The sequence below is a fragment of the Hypanus sabinus genome, chromosome 27, assembly GCF_030144855.1.
Source record: "Hypanus sabinus isolate sHypSab1 chromosome 27, sHypSab1.hap1, whole genome shotgun sequence".
Taxonomy (NCBI): domain Eukaryota; kingdom Metazoa; phylum Chordata; class Chondrichthyes; order Myliobatiformes; family Dasyatidae; genus Hypanus; species Hypanus sabinus.
This window is the reverse complement of record NC_082732.1, coordinates 38,101,041-38,116,451: the sequence shown is the minus strand read 5'-3', so window position 1 is coordinate 38,116,451 and position 15,411 is coordinate 38,101,041. Positions and strand designations below refer to the sequence as shown.

Sequence of the window (15,411 nt, the reverse complement as noted above, 5' to 3'; positions counted from 1 at the left end):
AGTGACCTTCAGATCACTAGACCAGCGCCTTAACCACTTGGCCACGCGCCAACACACATTTACATAATTTTTTATTTAAAAAGCAAATTCCTCTGGTTAATCTTTAACACATGGAGGTGTAGACCGGGGATTCAAGATGGTTTTTTGTCATTCTTCAGTACGTGAGTGTAAAGGAGAGGAAAATGATTGTTAGTCTGAATCCGATGCAGATTTAAAAAAACACAACACAAATAAAGAACATTATTTTTAGAAAATCCGTTATAAACATATGTTCAGTGGTCGTTTGCTGCTGTAGCCCGTCCACTTCAAGGTTCGACGTGTCGTGTGTTCAGAGATGCTCTTCTGCACACCACTGTTGTAACGTGTGGTTTTGTGAGTTACTGTTGCCTTCCTGTCAGCTTGAACCAGCCAGTCTGGCCATTCTCCTCTCTCATTAACGAGGTGTTTCCCCCCCACAGAACCACCACTCACTGGCTGATTTTTTTTTGTTTTTTCACATCATTCTCTGTAAACTCTAGAGACTTGTGTGTGGAAATCCCAGGAGATCAGCAGTTTCTGAGATACTCAAACCATCCCATCTGACACCAACAAGCATTCCACAGTCAAAGTCACTTGAATCACATTTCTTCCCCACTCTGATGTTTGGTCTGAACAACAACTGACCCTCTTGACCATGTCAGCATGCTTTATGCATTGAGTTGCTGCCACAGGATTGGCTGATTAGATATTTGCATCAACGAGCAGGTGTACGGTGACCATTGAACGTAGATATAGAAGCAATCCAGGGATGTGAAATACATTATAATGATGCAACCTCAGGGAGAATAATACTTGCTTTTTTCTAGCTGTAATACGGCCATGGTCAAATATTTTATTGACCAATTAGTGCAAGGCAGATAAGAAATGCATAATTTTTTTTTACCTAATTCCATGAGCTAAATTAACTCTATTGTGTGACTGGGTTGCAAATGGAACCCATAATAAATACGTTGAATGTATACATCATTTTCTGAAATATTGAGGGAGAAGATGCAATTTGATCTCTTTGTAAATTTATGCAGCAGAACTTTCTTATTAGCTCAATGAATTTTGCCAGCCATGTTTATGGGTGAATATACTTGAAGGATTGAATCAGCACTAAAATTGGGTTAATTCCTCTCTCCAAAGTAAAGAACAAGTGCTGCCATTGGAGATCATATATTTAAAAAATCCCAAATTGGTTCAGAATCAGAATTGGGTTTATTATCACTGACATGTGTTGTGAAATTTGTTTTGCAGCAGCAATACAGTGCTAGGCATGGAGTATTACTATGATTTACAATAAGAAAATATTTAAAAATATAACCAGTGTGAAAAGTAAGTTGGTACTCATTGGTTCATGGGTCCATTCAGAAATCTGAAGGCAGAGGGGAAGGAGCTGTTCCTAAAATAAATGTGATAAAATTTGACTGTAGCTCAGGCAATTTGGATGTTAATATTATTTCCTGGATCATTTCAGTGCTTGTACAGAGCTCCCATGTCAGTAAAAATAAATTATGGTTCTTGTATGATTATTTCCATTTAGATGTGTCTTTACATTCCTCAATCTATAATCTGATCATCCAAAACCAAATATTTAGCCCAGAATGGAATGGCCTGTATTTTTGGCATTTTGCTGGATATTAAGCATATTTAATAAGCAGGTTTTGCTGGATGAATTGTTTGTTGAATTTACTTGGATTGTTAAAAGAGCTTGTCCCCGTTACCATCTCCCATGGCATGCTGGGGCAGTATGACAATTTCATAGTTCCAATTTCCTCGTCATTAAAAGGATTACTTTGTAAAAGTTGTCTGCTGTCCTCAAATTACATATGTGCGTTTTACTAGTTCAACATTCCTTTAATATTGGCTGTAATTTTTACTTTTTGATTAGAATTTTATTTGGAAGATCGTTTTGTTTGAAATTTGTTTATCAACATGCCATTATTTTACCTCACCAATCTTACTGCTGTTATTCACCCTCTTCAGTCTGCTTAAAGAGAGGCACATTAAGTGTAGACGTTACTATGAATTTCAAACTGCATTTGATGAGAGTGACTTTCTTCTTTTCAATGACTTGGCAATTTCCAAAAATTTGTTCGGTTCGCTCTTTTCAAAAAGTTAATGTGCTTGCTCAGAGATCATGTTTGAGGAGGAAGGCAGGATGAATTGACATTAAAGCATTGTAAACGTCCTTACCAGATTCAGCATCAGGTTGAATATCACTGACACATGTCGTGAAATTTGTTGTGACAGCAGTACAGTGCAATACACCTAAAAACTATAAATTACAATAAGATATATATTAAACTAAATAGTGAGGCAGTGTTTCTGGGTTCATTGTCCATTCAGAAATCTGATGGCAGAGGGGAAGAAGCTGTTCCTAAAATGTAGAGTACTTTTACAGACAAGTGTAAGTGTTTCTGATCAGGCTTGTAAAATGTGATTTCTATATTGGCGGTAGCTGGGAAAATTGCAACTTGTACACTACAATTGTTCCTTAATTTTGATAATTTTTTTTACCGTACAGTACTAAAGTATAGTTGTGCTAATAAATGCTGCAACTAATACTAATGAATCCTGCCAACCTCTTTTGGATTCTTTTGGATTATTCAAATATGTAAACATTAGCGCTTTTTTGCTTTTTTTTTTCATTCTTTCTGATAAGCTTTTGTAGTAAGTGTGCTTACTGACTCGAAGCAGACTGAATAAGGCTCATGTGATTCATTTCAGTTCCATTTTGGGTCTTTTATTTGTCTCATTTTTAATCTTCATAATGCTAGTTTGCCATATTTACCTGTTTTTACGATGTTTATTTCAGTCGGATTATAATTCATCTTTCTGTTTAGCTTTCATTTTACAGCACTCTCCCTCCCTGTCCCTCTCACACAGTTGGAAGATGTGTGGGCCGGTAAAACAAATCTGTCTGAAGCTTTGGCCATTGTGACAGGGGTTGGGAGTGGGTTGAGGCAGTAACAAACCATAGCTGTTATTCATATTTATAACCCATCTATCTGAACAGTAAGGATCTGCAGATATCCCATTCAGTGACGAGGCTTAAGGCACCTTGAAGACTGACAAAGCATAGCATGTTAGATCCTAGTGATTTCCAAAGGTTCGAAAGCCAAGAATGAGACGTAAAACTTGCTACTTACTTCTGCTTTGTTAAGTGCTGCAAGAACAAAGAAAAGAGAGCGAGAGCAAAGAGTTTGTGATAGTCTTATCCAAAAACTAGCTCTGGCTAAGAAAGATATAGCAATTAATCTATAAAATAGCCAGATTCAAGTGGTGGAAAACCTGAGCGGAAATACTAAGAAGCTTGTAGAAAAATCCAGAAGCAGCTAGACTACAAATGCTGGAAAATTCATCGAACGGTTACACAGATATAGGTGATTATACAGAAATACATGCAAGGAAAGGAAAGTTTAAAAACCAAATCTATAGTTTAATACATTGTTTTCTTTTTACAGATTTTGATATTGCTATTATAAGTTAATAGCCAGGGTGTTGTTCCTTTAATTATCTTTTGGTTCTAATTGTGTTGTCCAGGTTAAATAACAAATTTTGAAGGGGAGTGACATAGAGAAGTAGAATAAAGTTCAAAGTAAATTTATTATCAAAGTATATATATGTCACCATATGTCACCAACTCTGAGATTTGTTTTCTTGTGGGCATACTCAGTAAATCCAACAACCGTAATAGAATCAATGAAAGACTGCACCCAACAGGGCAGACAACCGGCATGCAAACGACAACAAACTGTGCAAGAACAAAAGGAAAAAAAATCCAATATGTAAGCAATAAATATTGAGAACATGATATGAAAATCATTAGCAAATCATAACCAAAACGTTGAACTTGTTAAGTTCAAGGCAAGTTTATTATCAAAATACGTATGTCACCACATGCTACCCTGAAGTTAATTTTCTTGCGGCCACTCACAGCAAATAGAAAAAAACACGATAGAATCAATGAAAATGTGCGCAAAACAAGATGGACAAACAAAAAGCTGAAAATACAAAAAAACCCCACAAATAAAATAATAAATAAATAAATAGATAGATAGATATTGAAGACAGGACATGAAGAGTTCATGAAAAGTGAGCCTATAGGTTGCGGGAACAGTTCAGTGATGGGTGAGTGAAGTTGAGTCAAGTTCCCCTAGTTCAAGAGCCTTATGGTTGAGGGTAATAACTCTTCCTGAAATGTTACTGACTAGTTATGAGCACCTCCTGATCTCAGGTAACGGGATTAAAGTTGGCTGTCATCTATGCCTCATTCCGGACTGCTGCATTAAGCATGTCATCTGCCGGTTTTGCACTGTCACATTAACATGGTCTGTGAGTACAATGTAGTCTATGGCCACGCATTGTAAATCTGCAGAACGAGCAGAAATAAACTGAAACTTCAGAAACCTGAACAAAGTTGGCAAGTTGGGCTTTATGTAAAATTGGGAAGATTAACTTCAGTTAAATGAGTCCAGCAAATAACACGAGAATCTCTAAATTCAGATTAAGTAAACTCAAATCAAATTTGCTCTTGAATTTAAAAACCAGATGGTTTTATAGTATTTCTAGCAGAATGGTTTTTGAAATTCATTGACGTTGGCAACCTTTATAGCAAATGTGCCTTGTTCCTAAATTTAACTCTTTCCTTGAGGCATTTGTTATCAAATATTCCTTACTGCCTATTACACGGCTGGTGTTTAGGGCAGCATTGAAGCTCCTTCATCTCTGGTGGTGTTCAGGGCTTCCTTCATCGTGTCAGTAGCTTCCTCTTGGTTTTCACTGTGGTCCATTAGGAAAACCGTCGCTCTCAGATGTAGAAGGATTCTTTGTTGCTCCTTCCGTAACAATTTTTTTTGACCTGTCAGTGTTGTTAGTTGTGAGCTGAAGTCCCAAACCTGGAGGTTCATTTAACCATTCTTAGTCTGACCTCTGCCCTTTGAACCTGTTTGACCTGGGTGATCCTACCAAGAGCCAAAGCATAAAGCCTGGACTCCAGCCAGCATAGCTCTCTGGGTCATTGAAGCATGCATACCTCCAAACCCAACAACGAGGTTATGGTCCTCTCTTGGAGGTTGTTATCTAAGATACAGCTGAAATGTTGCCTTTCCAGCAGTCTCATAAATACTGTGGAGGTCTTCGACCAGTAATCTACTCAAATGATGTTTCTTGTAGAGGTAATTGGAAAAGCTCTTTGCAATTTTACCCTGGCTCAAAGTTCTCACCGATTCATCTTCCTGCACTTGGTGATACCTATCTTAAAGAGAGGTGATTCAACAGTATCTGCATATCCTTACTGTCAGGTGTTGCAAAGATTCAAGCAGGATTCGCAACTTTAAATAATAGTTTGTCCCCGTCTTGTCTTTTTTTTCTCCCCCACAGGGCCTTCGTTTACCTCAGCAATTTGTTGTATCCCGTGCCCCTTGTTCACAGGATCGCAATAGTTAGCGAGAAGGGAGAGGTGCGGGGATTCCTGCGAGTGGGTGTGCAGGCCATCACAGGTAGGTTTACTGGCAATGAATTCCTCAAGGCTGAGGCCTAGTGAAAACTAAAAGTAGGTAGTTTGCCTGAGGTGCCCTTATTACACCATGAGATTGATTCTTGTGATTGATTGATTCATTTATTTTTACCCCCATCCCAAAGTAATGACTTCAATATCTTCTGTGGTTTCTAGAAGGTAAACAGAAGGGCAGCCCGATGGTATAACGGTTATCGTGACAATATTACTGTTTACTTACCACTGCTGTCTGTAAGGACTTTTTTGTCTGTAAGGACTTTTTAAGCCTTCCCCATGACCACGTGGGTTTCCCCTGGTTTCCTGTGGTTTCCTCCCACATTCCAAAGACATACAGGTTCTCATTGGGCAGCACATGGTGTTCCTCCAGCATATGGATGGTGTTGTTCCAGATTCCTGCGGAATAGTTTATGATTTGCTCCTCTTATCATTGTCTTTGCATGTCCAACTCGTACTCGTTTGGAATTCACCTAAATGTTTTGTGTTTGAACTTCCAGCGGATGACGAGGCACCAGATTACGGATCGGGCATTCGCCAATCCGGGACTGCTAAAATCTCATTTGACGATGAGTACTTCCAGGAGGTATGGCTATCTCTCAACCTACCGCTGTATTTAATGCTTGTTAGTTGAAGGTTCTGACCAGCACAAATGTTCGCTCGAATTGCAGAGTGGGATTTCTTCCATGGTGATGTCACGCTCTGGGCTGTCACTGGAGGAGCTCAGGATTGTGGAAGGGCAAGGTCAAAGTGCAGAGGTCGTTACCCCATCAGAGGAGCTGAACAGAATCAACGAGCTCGGTAAAAAATTTTCAATGAACCTTAAATAAGCACTACAGTGTAAACAGTAGCAATGGCTTTTTCAGACTGCTTTAGGAGTGTAATAAGATTATTCCAGATGTCCAACTAAGTTCATTTTACAGAATTCAGTATAGTTCCTTCATCAGAATGGAAAGCCATTTCAATAACCTCATCAGGGTTTGGTAATATAAATCGTAACATGCACGGCTTACTGTTAAGTATTTCTTCAGAATCCTATTGGGAATTGTGCAGTACCGAGCAAATCTGGTGCTTAAAGCTCATTCTGCGGCACTCAAACTAGTTTAGAGCAACAGGGAAGGGCAAGGTAGCGGGGTTGTCTCGGTGCAAGGGGGTGGAGGGGAGGTGGAATTTGCATCCAAAAGCAGTCTTTAAGACTGAGTACAGATGGGTGAGTAGTTATATTAGGGAATTAAACTGAGAAGTTGGAGAAAAATGATGGTAGGGGAGCACAATGGGTAATAGTGACCATAATTCAGTATGTTTAAACGGAGACACCTATCAACCTCCATTTTTAATATACCCAATGAATTGGCTTCTGCAGCCATCTGTGGCAATGAATTCCACAGATTCATCAGTCTCCAGCTCACTAAATACCTCCTCATCTGTTTTCTAAAGGGATGTCCTTCTGAGGCTGCGCTCCCGGTCCTGAACTCCCCCCTCTATTGGAAGCATCTCTCCACGTCCACTCTGTCTAGTCCTTTCAATGTATGATGCATTTCAATAAGGGATATGTATGTATGTAAGTTTGATTGAGATGCAGCGTGCAATAGACCCTACCAACCCTTCAAGCTGTACTGCCCTGATTTAACCCTAGCCTATTCATGGGACACTTTACAGTGACCAATTAACTCACCAACTGGTCCGCTTTTGGACTGTGGGAGGAAACTGGAGCATGCAGAGGAACCCATGCCGTCACAGGAAGAATGTGCAAACTCCTCCAGGCGGCAGAAGGAATTGAACCCGGGTTGTTGGTACTGTAAAGCATTGTGCTAACCACTATGCTACCATGTCACACCAGAAAGGAGTTTACCACTAAACATAATTCCCTTTAACTGCTCAGACTACCTGAACAGAGATCATGAGTATTTTTTTTTTAAACATATTAACAATTATAGTCACAGAGCTATATGACACAGAAACAGGCCATTCAGCCCAACTGGTTCATGCTGTACAAGATCCTGGTTAGTCCATTTTACCAGTGCTTGGCTGATAACGTTATAAACTTTCTAATCCTTGTACCTATCCAACTGTTTTTTTAAGTTTTTGTTAACAATGATAATTAAATTATAATTACATTATTAAAATAGATTTTTAAAATTAGATCATTAAAATTATGACCCTTTTATTTTATTGATTCCTATTAAAGTACGACACTCGATGTTGAGAAGACATGATATTTTGAAAATTAGTAAAATGATTTTGTGTTAATGTTGAGGGGGGACTTGATAGAGGTATTTAAAATTATGAGGAGGATAGATAGAGTTGATGTGGATAGGCTTTTTCCTTTGAGAGTAGGGGAGATTCAAACAGGACATAAGTTGAGAGTTAAGGGGCAAAAGTTTAGGGGTAACACGAGGAGGAACTTCTTTACTCAGGGAGTGGTAGTTGTGTGGAACAAGCTTCCAGTAGAAGTGGTAGAGGCAGGTTCGATTTTGTCATTTAAAAAAAAATTGGGTAGGTATATGGACAGGAAAGGAATGGAGGGTTATGGGATTTATGGGATGAGTGTAGGTAGGTGGGACTAGGTGAGAGTAAGCGTTTGGCACAGATTAGAAGGGCCAAGATGACCTGTTTCTGTGCTGTAATTGTTATATGTTATATATGTTAAAGAAATTAGTGATTAAAATACATATTGTTTATTTATTTGTGAAATAAGTGGCATTGCATTTAATAGTAAGTCTGACCTTTGATATTTCCTTGGCTACTTTCTGTTTGAGGAAGCTTAAAATATAAATATGTTGGAAACAACAGCTGTAATGGAAGAAGGTTATTAACTTGTTCAAACCTTTTTCTTTTGCATTGTGTACTAACTGATCGAAAAATGTTCAATAAACCATTGCAATTGTTCTTGGGACTTCAACAACAGGTTTCAAATCGAGTACGGAATTGGATCCCAAGTTATCCTCAGAGAGGATCTCTGACGATGTTACTGAGCACCTGAAAATCGGCAGCGTTTTCACGTTCCGGGTGACAGTGTTACAAGCAAGTGGGATCCCGGCCGAATATGCAGACATCTTCTGTCAGTTCAAGTAAGGATCTCCAGGCTTCACATCTCTTTGTAAACGTTGTCTCAAATGTACTAAAAGCAGCAACAGGTGCCACTTTCACTGTGGATTTGGCAGGTTTCAAAGTGATGATGCACAAATTAGGAAATACAGTATCTTCATGAAGTTCGAAGTAAATTTGTTATCAAAATACATATATGTCACCGTACAGTCCCCTGAGGATCATTTTCCTCTGGGCATTCACAGTAGAACAAAGAAATACAATAGAATCAGTGAAAAACTACACACAGAGACTGACAAACAATGTGCAAAAGAAAGCAGATTGCACAGATACATTAAAAAGACAAATAATAGATATGAGGGGTGATTGATAAGTTCGTGGCCTAAGGTAGAAGGAGTCAGTTTTAGAAAACCTAGTACATTTATTTTTTAACATAGTCCCCTCCTACATTTACACACTCAGTCCAGCAGTCTTGGAGCATACGGATCTTGGATCCCCAGAAAATGTCCACAGATGGGTGATTGATAGGTTCGTGGCCTAAGGTAGAAGGAGATGAGTTATACAGCTCTTGTTACATGCACACGCAAGTCAACTATTTGAGTGATTATGCAGAAGATTTGACGTTAATAACTTATCTCTTTCTATCTTAGGCCACAAACTTATCAGTCACCCCTTATGAGTTATTAACTTCAAGCTTTCTGCATAATCACTCAAAGAGTTGAACAGTAAAGAGAGCTGTATAACTCATCTCCTTCTACCTTAGGCCATAAACTTATCAATCACCCCTCATAATTTAAAAAAAAAGTAATAATTGAGGACGTGAGTTGTAGAATCCTTGAGAATGAGCCTACAGGTTATGGAATCAGTTCGGTGTTGAGGAGGGTGAAATTATCCACACTGGTTCAGGACCCTGATAGTTGAAGGGTAATAACTGCTCTTGAATCTAGTGGTGTGGAATCTAAGGCTCCTGTACCTCTCTACTGATTGCAACAGCGAGAAGAGACCATGGCCTTGACGGTGGGGGTCCTCAATGGTTGATGCTGCTTTCTGGTGGCAGTGTTTCTTGTAGATCTGCTCGGTGTTGGGGAGGGCATTGCTGGTGATGGGCTGGGCTGAGTTCTTGGGCATTGGTGTTTCCGTACCAGGCCATGATGCAACCAGTTAGGGTACTCGCCACTATGCATCTGTAGAAGTTTGTCAAGGTTTCCAATGATTGACACATCTGCGCAAACCATTAGAGATGGGAACTGTGTCATTCTACATACAAATGCCTTGTCCTATTGAATGCATCAGTTACATTGCTAATGTGCCCGGTACATTCTAAAACAGCTGCCAAAGTGTTGAGAGGATATAACTACCGTTTGTCATTCATCGGAAAGGTTACCACTCACTGCCTGTCGCCTCATTGAACTTGAAATTAGTCCACTTGGTGGTGTACTTATGAGGCCAGCTTAGTTAGTGATATGCTTCTGTTCTATAAGATTCAAGATTGTTTAATGTCATTTCCAATACATAAATGTAAAGGAGAAATCATTTCCCTGGATCCAATGCAGTGCGAAAAACATAGTAAGATAAAGAATACAATGACTAAAAACACAATAAATATAATACATAGGTTATATACATAGACTGATTGCACGTCCCATATGCTGATGCTAGGCATGGGAGTGTCTGTACATTAGGTGACTGACAGGAAATGGAAAAAGTAGCTGTGGTGGGGCAGCTTAGTGCGTAGACATGTTGATGAGCCTTTCTGCTTTGGGAGTTCATAATGATCGGCAGCTGTTCAAAGACCTACTTGTTTCCTCTACTCCGTAATTAAAGTACCTTTGAAGTACGTGTTCTTTCTCTTTCTGCGTGCACCCCAGCTCCTTTCCCCCCTCATTCCCTTCGTAAGTATGCCTGGTGCCAAGAGCTCTAGGTAAATGGATGCTATAATCTTTTCCCCAACCAAGGCAAAGTTCACTAATACAGTGAAATGCACCATCTAGTGGAAATACCTCACACTGAAAACTCACTAAATCAGAAATTCCATCAATATCTGCTGTTGTCATATCCTGTTTGACAAAATTGTCTTGGACAAAATCACCACACCTTGTTGAAGAATATAACACAGGAGCAAAATCAGGCCTTTCAGCCCATTGAGTCTATTCCAATATCCCATCATGACTGATTTATTTTTTCTTTCTACTCTATTCTCCTGTCTTCTCCCTGTAACCTTTGACACCCTTACTATTAAGAACCTATCAACTTTTGCTTTAAATATACCCGACCACTTGGCCTCCACAGCCACCTGTGGCAATGAATTCCACAAATTCACCACCCTCTGGCTAAAGAAATTCCTTCTAATCCTGTCATAAAGAGACATCCTTCTATTCTTTTATTTTCTGTACTTTGGGGTTTCGCTGCACGTGCAAATTTTCAGATGCAAAATATATAATTTTCTATTAAGTTCAAGTATAAATGACGCTTGCTATTGACATTCCCCCATTCATTTGGAAAGAAGTGCGTCCACAGAAGGACAGAGAGTCTGTGTTGAGCAGGAGTAATCGAGTCTGTAGTTCCATTACATGAAGAACCTCACAAACCTACAATAATGTTCTGTGTAATTGCTGAGAAGCTCGCGGGACTACAACATAAAGTATTAATATCTGTCACATCCAAACCAGGGCAGGTAGAATTCAACCCTCCACCCTGAAAGACCCATGAGGTGAGCAAGTTGTGACTTTTAGTGGTTCTCGAATGGATTTCCTATTATTAGTTTGCAATTTATATTGAGTTGAGCAAATGTAAGTAAATGAGGGGAGATTTGATGGAGGTGTATTAAATTGAGGGGTATAGATAATGTAAGTGCAAGCATGTTTTTTTCCACGGAGGTTGGGTGCGACTGGAGCTTAGAGCTCATGGGTTAAAGGTATAATGTTTAAGGAGAACATGAGGGGAAACTTCTTCACTCAGATGATCACAAGAGTGTGGAATGAGCCGCTAGCACAAGTTGTGCATGCAGGCTCAATTTCAACATCTAAGAGGAGTTTGGATAAGTAATGGATTGTAGGGGTATGGAGGCTTATGGCCCTGGTGCAGGTTGATCTAAATAGTTTTGGCATGGACTAGAAGGGCCAAAAGGCCTCTGTGCTGTACTATATTACTCTGAGTCTTTCAGCATTTTCTATTTCTTTTTAACAATGGTTGCAGGTTGTTATAGCAGGACAGTTTATAGTAACCAAATAACCTACCCAGCACGTGTTTGGGCTGTGGAAGAAAACTGGAGCACCCAGTGTAAACCCACGTGCGGAGACGCCTACAGAACTTTGCTGGAATTGAACTCGGAACTCCAGAACGTTGCGCGTTGTAACAACTTTGTGCTAACCACCACGCTACAGTGGCATCCACGTGTAACAAATAAAGCTGATCTTTTATCTTCAAGAACACCCTGACTTCCCCAAACACTTAAAGAAATTGAAGTGAAGCAAATGCAGCCAAAAAACGTTCAAGCTCTGAGTACAACCAAGAGCTGAAAGATAAGAATTGTTTCGCTTACAGCCACTTCCTTCCCTCCTGCAATCTCGTCCTTAAGAGAGTTGAATGAATGCTAATATCACTGATATTTTACAGCTTTCTGCATCGTCATGACGAGGCTTTCTCCACAGAACCCCTGAAGAACGGAGGCCGCGGGACACCCCTTGGCTTTTACCACGTTCAGAATGTGAGTCTGAATTACTCTCCCATTAATGGGCAGTTCATCAGTCCTGTCCATAAGCATTCCATGAAGTCGTTGAAAACTTGCCTTCTGAGACAGCCTATTGTTATTTTACTCAGATTGCTGTTGAAGTAACCGAATCATTTGTGGAATATATCAAGATGAAGCCTATTGTATTTGAGGTATTTGGACACTACCAGCAGCACCCCTATCATTACCAAGGACAGGATTTTATCAGGTAAGAAGGAAGCAGGAAATTACATTCAATAAATGAACTAAATCAATGAATTGGATCTATAGGAATTGTACTTCTATGTTGAAGAAAACATCACCCTTGGGTCTCATGTAAAAGGCTGAAGAGCTCACACATGACCCTCATCATAACTGATTCACTGCTCAACCGCATCTTGGCTCCCTTTCTCTAAACACTGTCTTTCCTTCCAGTTCTCCTGACCTTGAATATAATCGGTGACAGCCTCTCTGAGGTAGACAATTCCAAAGCTTAGCAAAAAAAAATCTTACATAATGTTTAAATGGGCAACCTCCTTCTGGAGCAATGCCTGCTAGTTCCATATTCCACCCCCAAGTGGAAACATCTGTCAGCACCTTCTTTGTCAATTCCCCGTGAAATCTTGTACTTTGCAACTAGATAGACTCCTAATCATCCGAGTTTAGACCTATGGTTCAACCTTCCCACATAATCCTGTTTCTCCTCCCCCCACCTTCCCACTTGCACACCCACAACGTCCCCTCACCCTAGTAATATAGTAAGAAACTGAATAAGTTGTGTTTCGAATCCAATATATTTGCTGGAGTTAATTGGAAATACATTGAAAAGTATTGAACAGCCAGATTATATTGCACTAGCGAGTAAATTCACTAATCTTGTACACTCGGTGGCCACTTTAAGAAGTACACCTGGTCATTAATGCAAATATCTGATGAGCCAATCATGTAGTAACAACTCAATGCATAAAAGCATGCAGACATGGTCAAGAGGTTCAGTTGTTGTTCAAACCAAACATCAGAATGGGGAAGAAATGTGATCTAAGTGACTTTGACCGTGGAGTGATTGTTGGTGCCAGATGGGATAGATTGAGTATCTCAGAAAATGCAAATCTCTTGGGATTTTCACACACAACCATCTCTAGAGTTTGCAGAGAATGGAGAGAAAAGCAACTAACACCCCAGTGAGCGGCAGTTCTGTGGTTGAAAATGTCTTGTTAATGAGAGAGGTCAGAGGAGAATGACTAGACTTGTTCAAGCTGACAGGAAGGCGACAGTAACTTAAATAACCACAGATGGTGTGCGGAAGAGCATCTCTGAACGTATAACACATCGAATCCTGAAGTAAATGGGTTACTGCAGCAGAAGACCACAAACATGCCCACAGTAACCACTTTATTTTGTACATCCAGTACGGGGTGTACAAACGTATACCCCACAACGTCAAATCACAGCAATGGGGAATTAGTAAATTAGTAGAATGCTGATAAAGTCTGTTAGGAAGGATTTACTGTTGTCTTTGCTTCCGTTTTTCCTACAATTAGTCGGTTTAGTATTCTTGCTTCTGTTTAACATGGGGAAATACTGAGAGTAATGTTTGTTTGTTTCAGTAGAACTCCACAACCAGCTCGCAAATACTTCCCTCCTCCAATGCCTCTCTCAAAACCAGGTGAGTCGAAGTACGAAATCGAATTTCAAACAGAGTTAATTGCGGTCATGTCGAGTCTTTCGTTTCCTCTCAGAGTCAGGTCTATTATTGCTAGCACTGGTCCTGAAATGTGTTGTTTTGTGACAGCAGTACAGTGCAATTCATAAAGTATACTATATATTGAGAAATCTATATTTTTAAAAAAGATAATTAAGTTGTGAAGAGAGCAAAAGTAGTACGGTAGTGTTCATGGGTCAGGAATCTGATGGTGAAGGGAAAGAAGCTGCTCCTAGTTTGTGTGATGGTAGAACAGTAAGTTCTGTTTGTGATTGGAGCTTATTATATGGCCAGTCCCTCAGTAATGGAGACCCTTTGATGCAAAGAATAATTTTCAGCTTGTTACACTGCAGTGTACAGCGCTGATATATGAACACCTATTCCTCGGTTTCTGTTGTCTCTCACTCTCTCTCTCTCTTCACCCCACTTTTCTGTCTCTCTCTCTTTCACTTATCCTTCTCTCCCCTTCTCTTTCTTGCTTTAACTTTCCATCACTCATGCTAGACTGAAGGCCAAATTGACCATTTTCTTACCACGGTACAATCCTATTCTGATATCCAGTGAGGTTACTTGATTTGAGTGCTATGCCAAGCAGCCACATTCAGTGAAGTGATAAACTAACAAATGTCTTATCTTTTTTATCATATGTGGTATGTGTCTTGAAGTTCTTCATTTATGATCTTAATTCTATAGACTGGTTTCCTGGCATTGTTTTGTTCATCTGTATTAACTAATAAAAATACGGTACTGTGCACGTGCGTGTGTGTGTGTGTGTATATATATATACACACACACACACACAAACACACACACACACACACACACACACACACACACACACACACACACACACACACACACACACACACACACAACTAGGGTGCCAAGGACTTTTGCACTGTACTGTATTTGTCAATGTGGAGTGGAGAGCCAGTTTGTAAATCTGGCGGGAACCAAGGAGATTGGGAATGTTGAGCGTGTATGGGACAGGTGACAGAGAAGGAGTGGCGGGGCAGGGGATTGTGTGAGGGTGGACTCACCCAGCCCTGAAACCCTGAAACACAAGGCTACGTCATTTGATTCCAAAAACTTTGTTTATTGATCATTATAGATCATTACAGAAAATCTCACTGGTGCTTCCCACTCCTCCCCTCTCCCTTCCCCTTTTCCCAACCATGACTCCCCTCTCCCTTCCCCTTTTCCCAACCATGATTCCCCTCTCCCTGCCCCCTTCCCACTCTCAGTCCACAATAGAGACCCATGTCAGAATCAGGTTTGTCATCACTCACATATGTCATGAAATTTGTTTTTATTTCAGCAGCAGTACAGTGCAAGTGTCTGAGGCACCCTAGCCTGAGGGTCACCATATACTCCCCTGAGATTAATTTTCTTGCAGGCATTCACAATAGAACAAAG

General features: G+C 40.0%; 1 protein-coding gene across 9 annotated transcripts in view; it reads left to right on the top strand.

Moving 5' to 3' along the window:
- Nucleotides 1–15,411, top strand: part of kif1b (kinesin family member 1B) — a 266,957-nt gene that overhangs the window by 196,810 nt on the left and 54,736 nt on the right. For 5 of the 9 annotated variants that reach the window (XM_059952248.1, XM_059952249.1, XM_059952246.1 and 2 more), the window contains 7 exons: nucleotides 5,407–5,525; nucleotides 6,037–6,122; nucleotides 6,208–6,337; nucleotides 8,445–8,607; nucleotides 12,200–12,290; nucleotides 12,404–12,522; nucleotides 13,901–13,959. In XM_059952248.1, the coding sequence (XP_059808231.1) occupies nucleotides 5,407–5,525; nucleotides 6,037–6,122; nucleotides 6,208–6,337; nucleotides 8,445–8,607; nucleotides 12,200–12,290; nucleotides 12,404–12,522; nucleotides 13,901–13,959 (767 nt within the window). The remainder of the gene's footprint in view (nucleotides 1–5,406; nucleotides 5,526–6,036; nucleotides 6,123–6,207; nucleotides 6,338–8,444; nucleotides 8,608–12,199; nucleotides 12,291–12,403; nucleotides 12,523–13,900; nucleotides 13,960–15,411) is intronic. The other 4 variants (XM_059952247.1, XM_059952251.1, XM_059952257.1 and 1 more) reach the window with 1 other exon arrangement.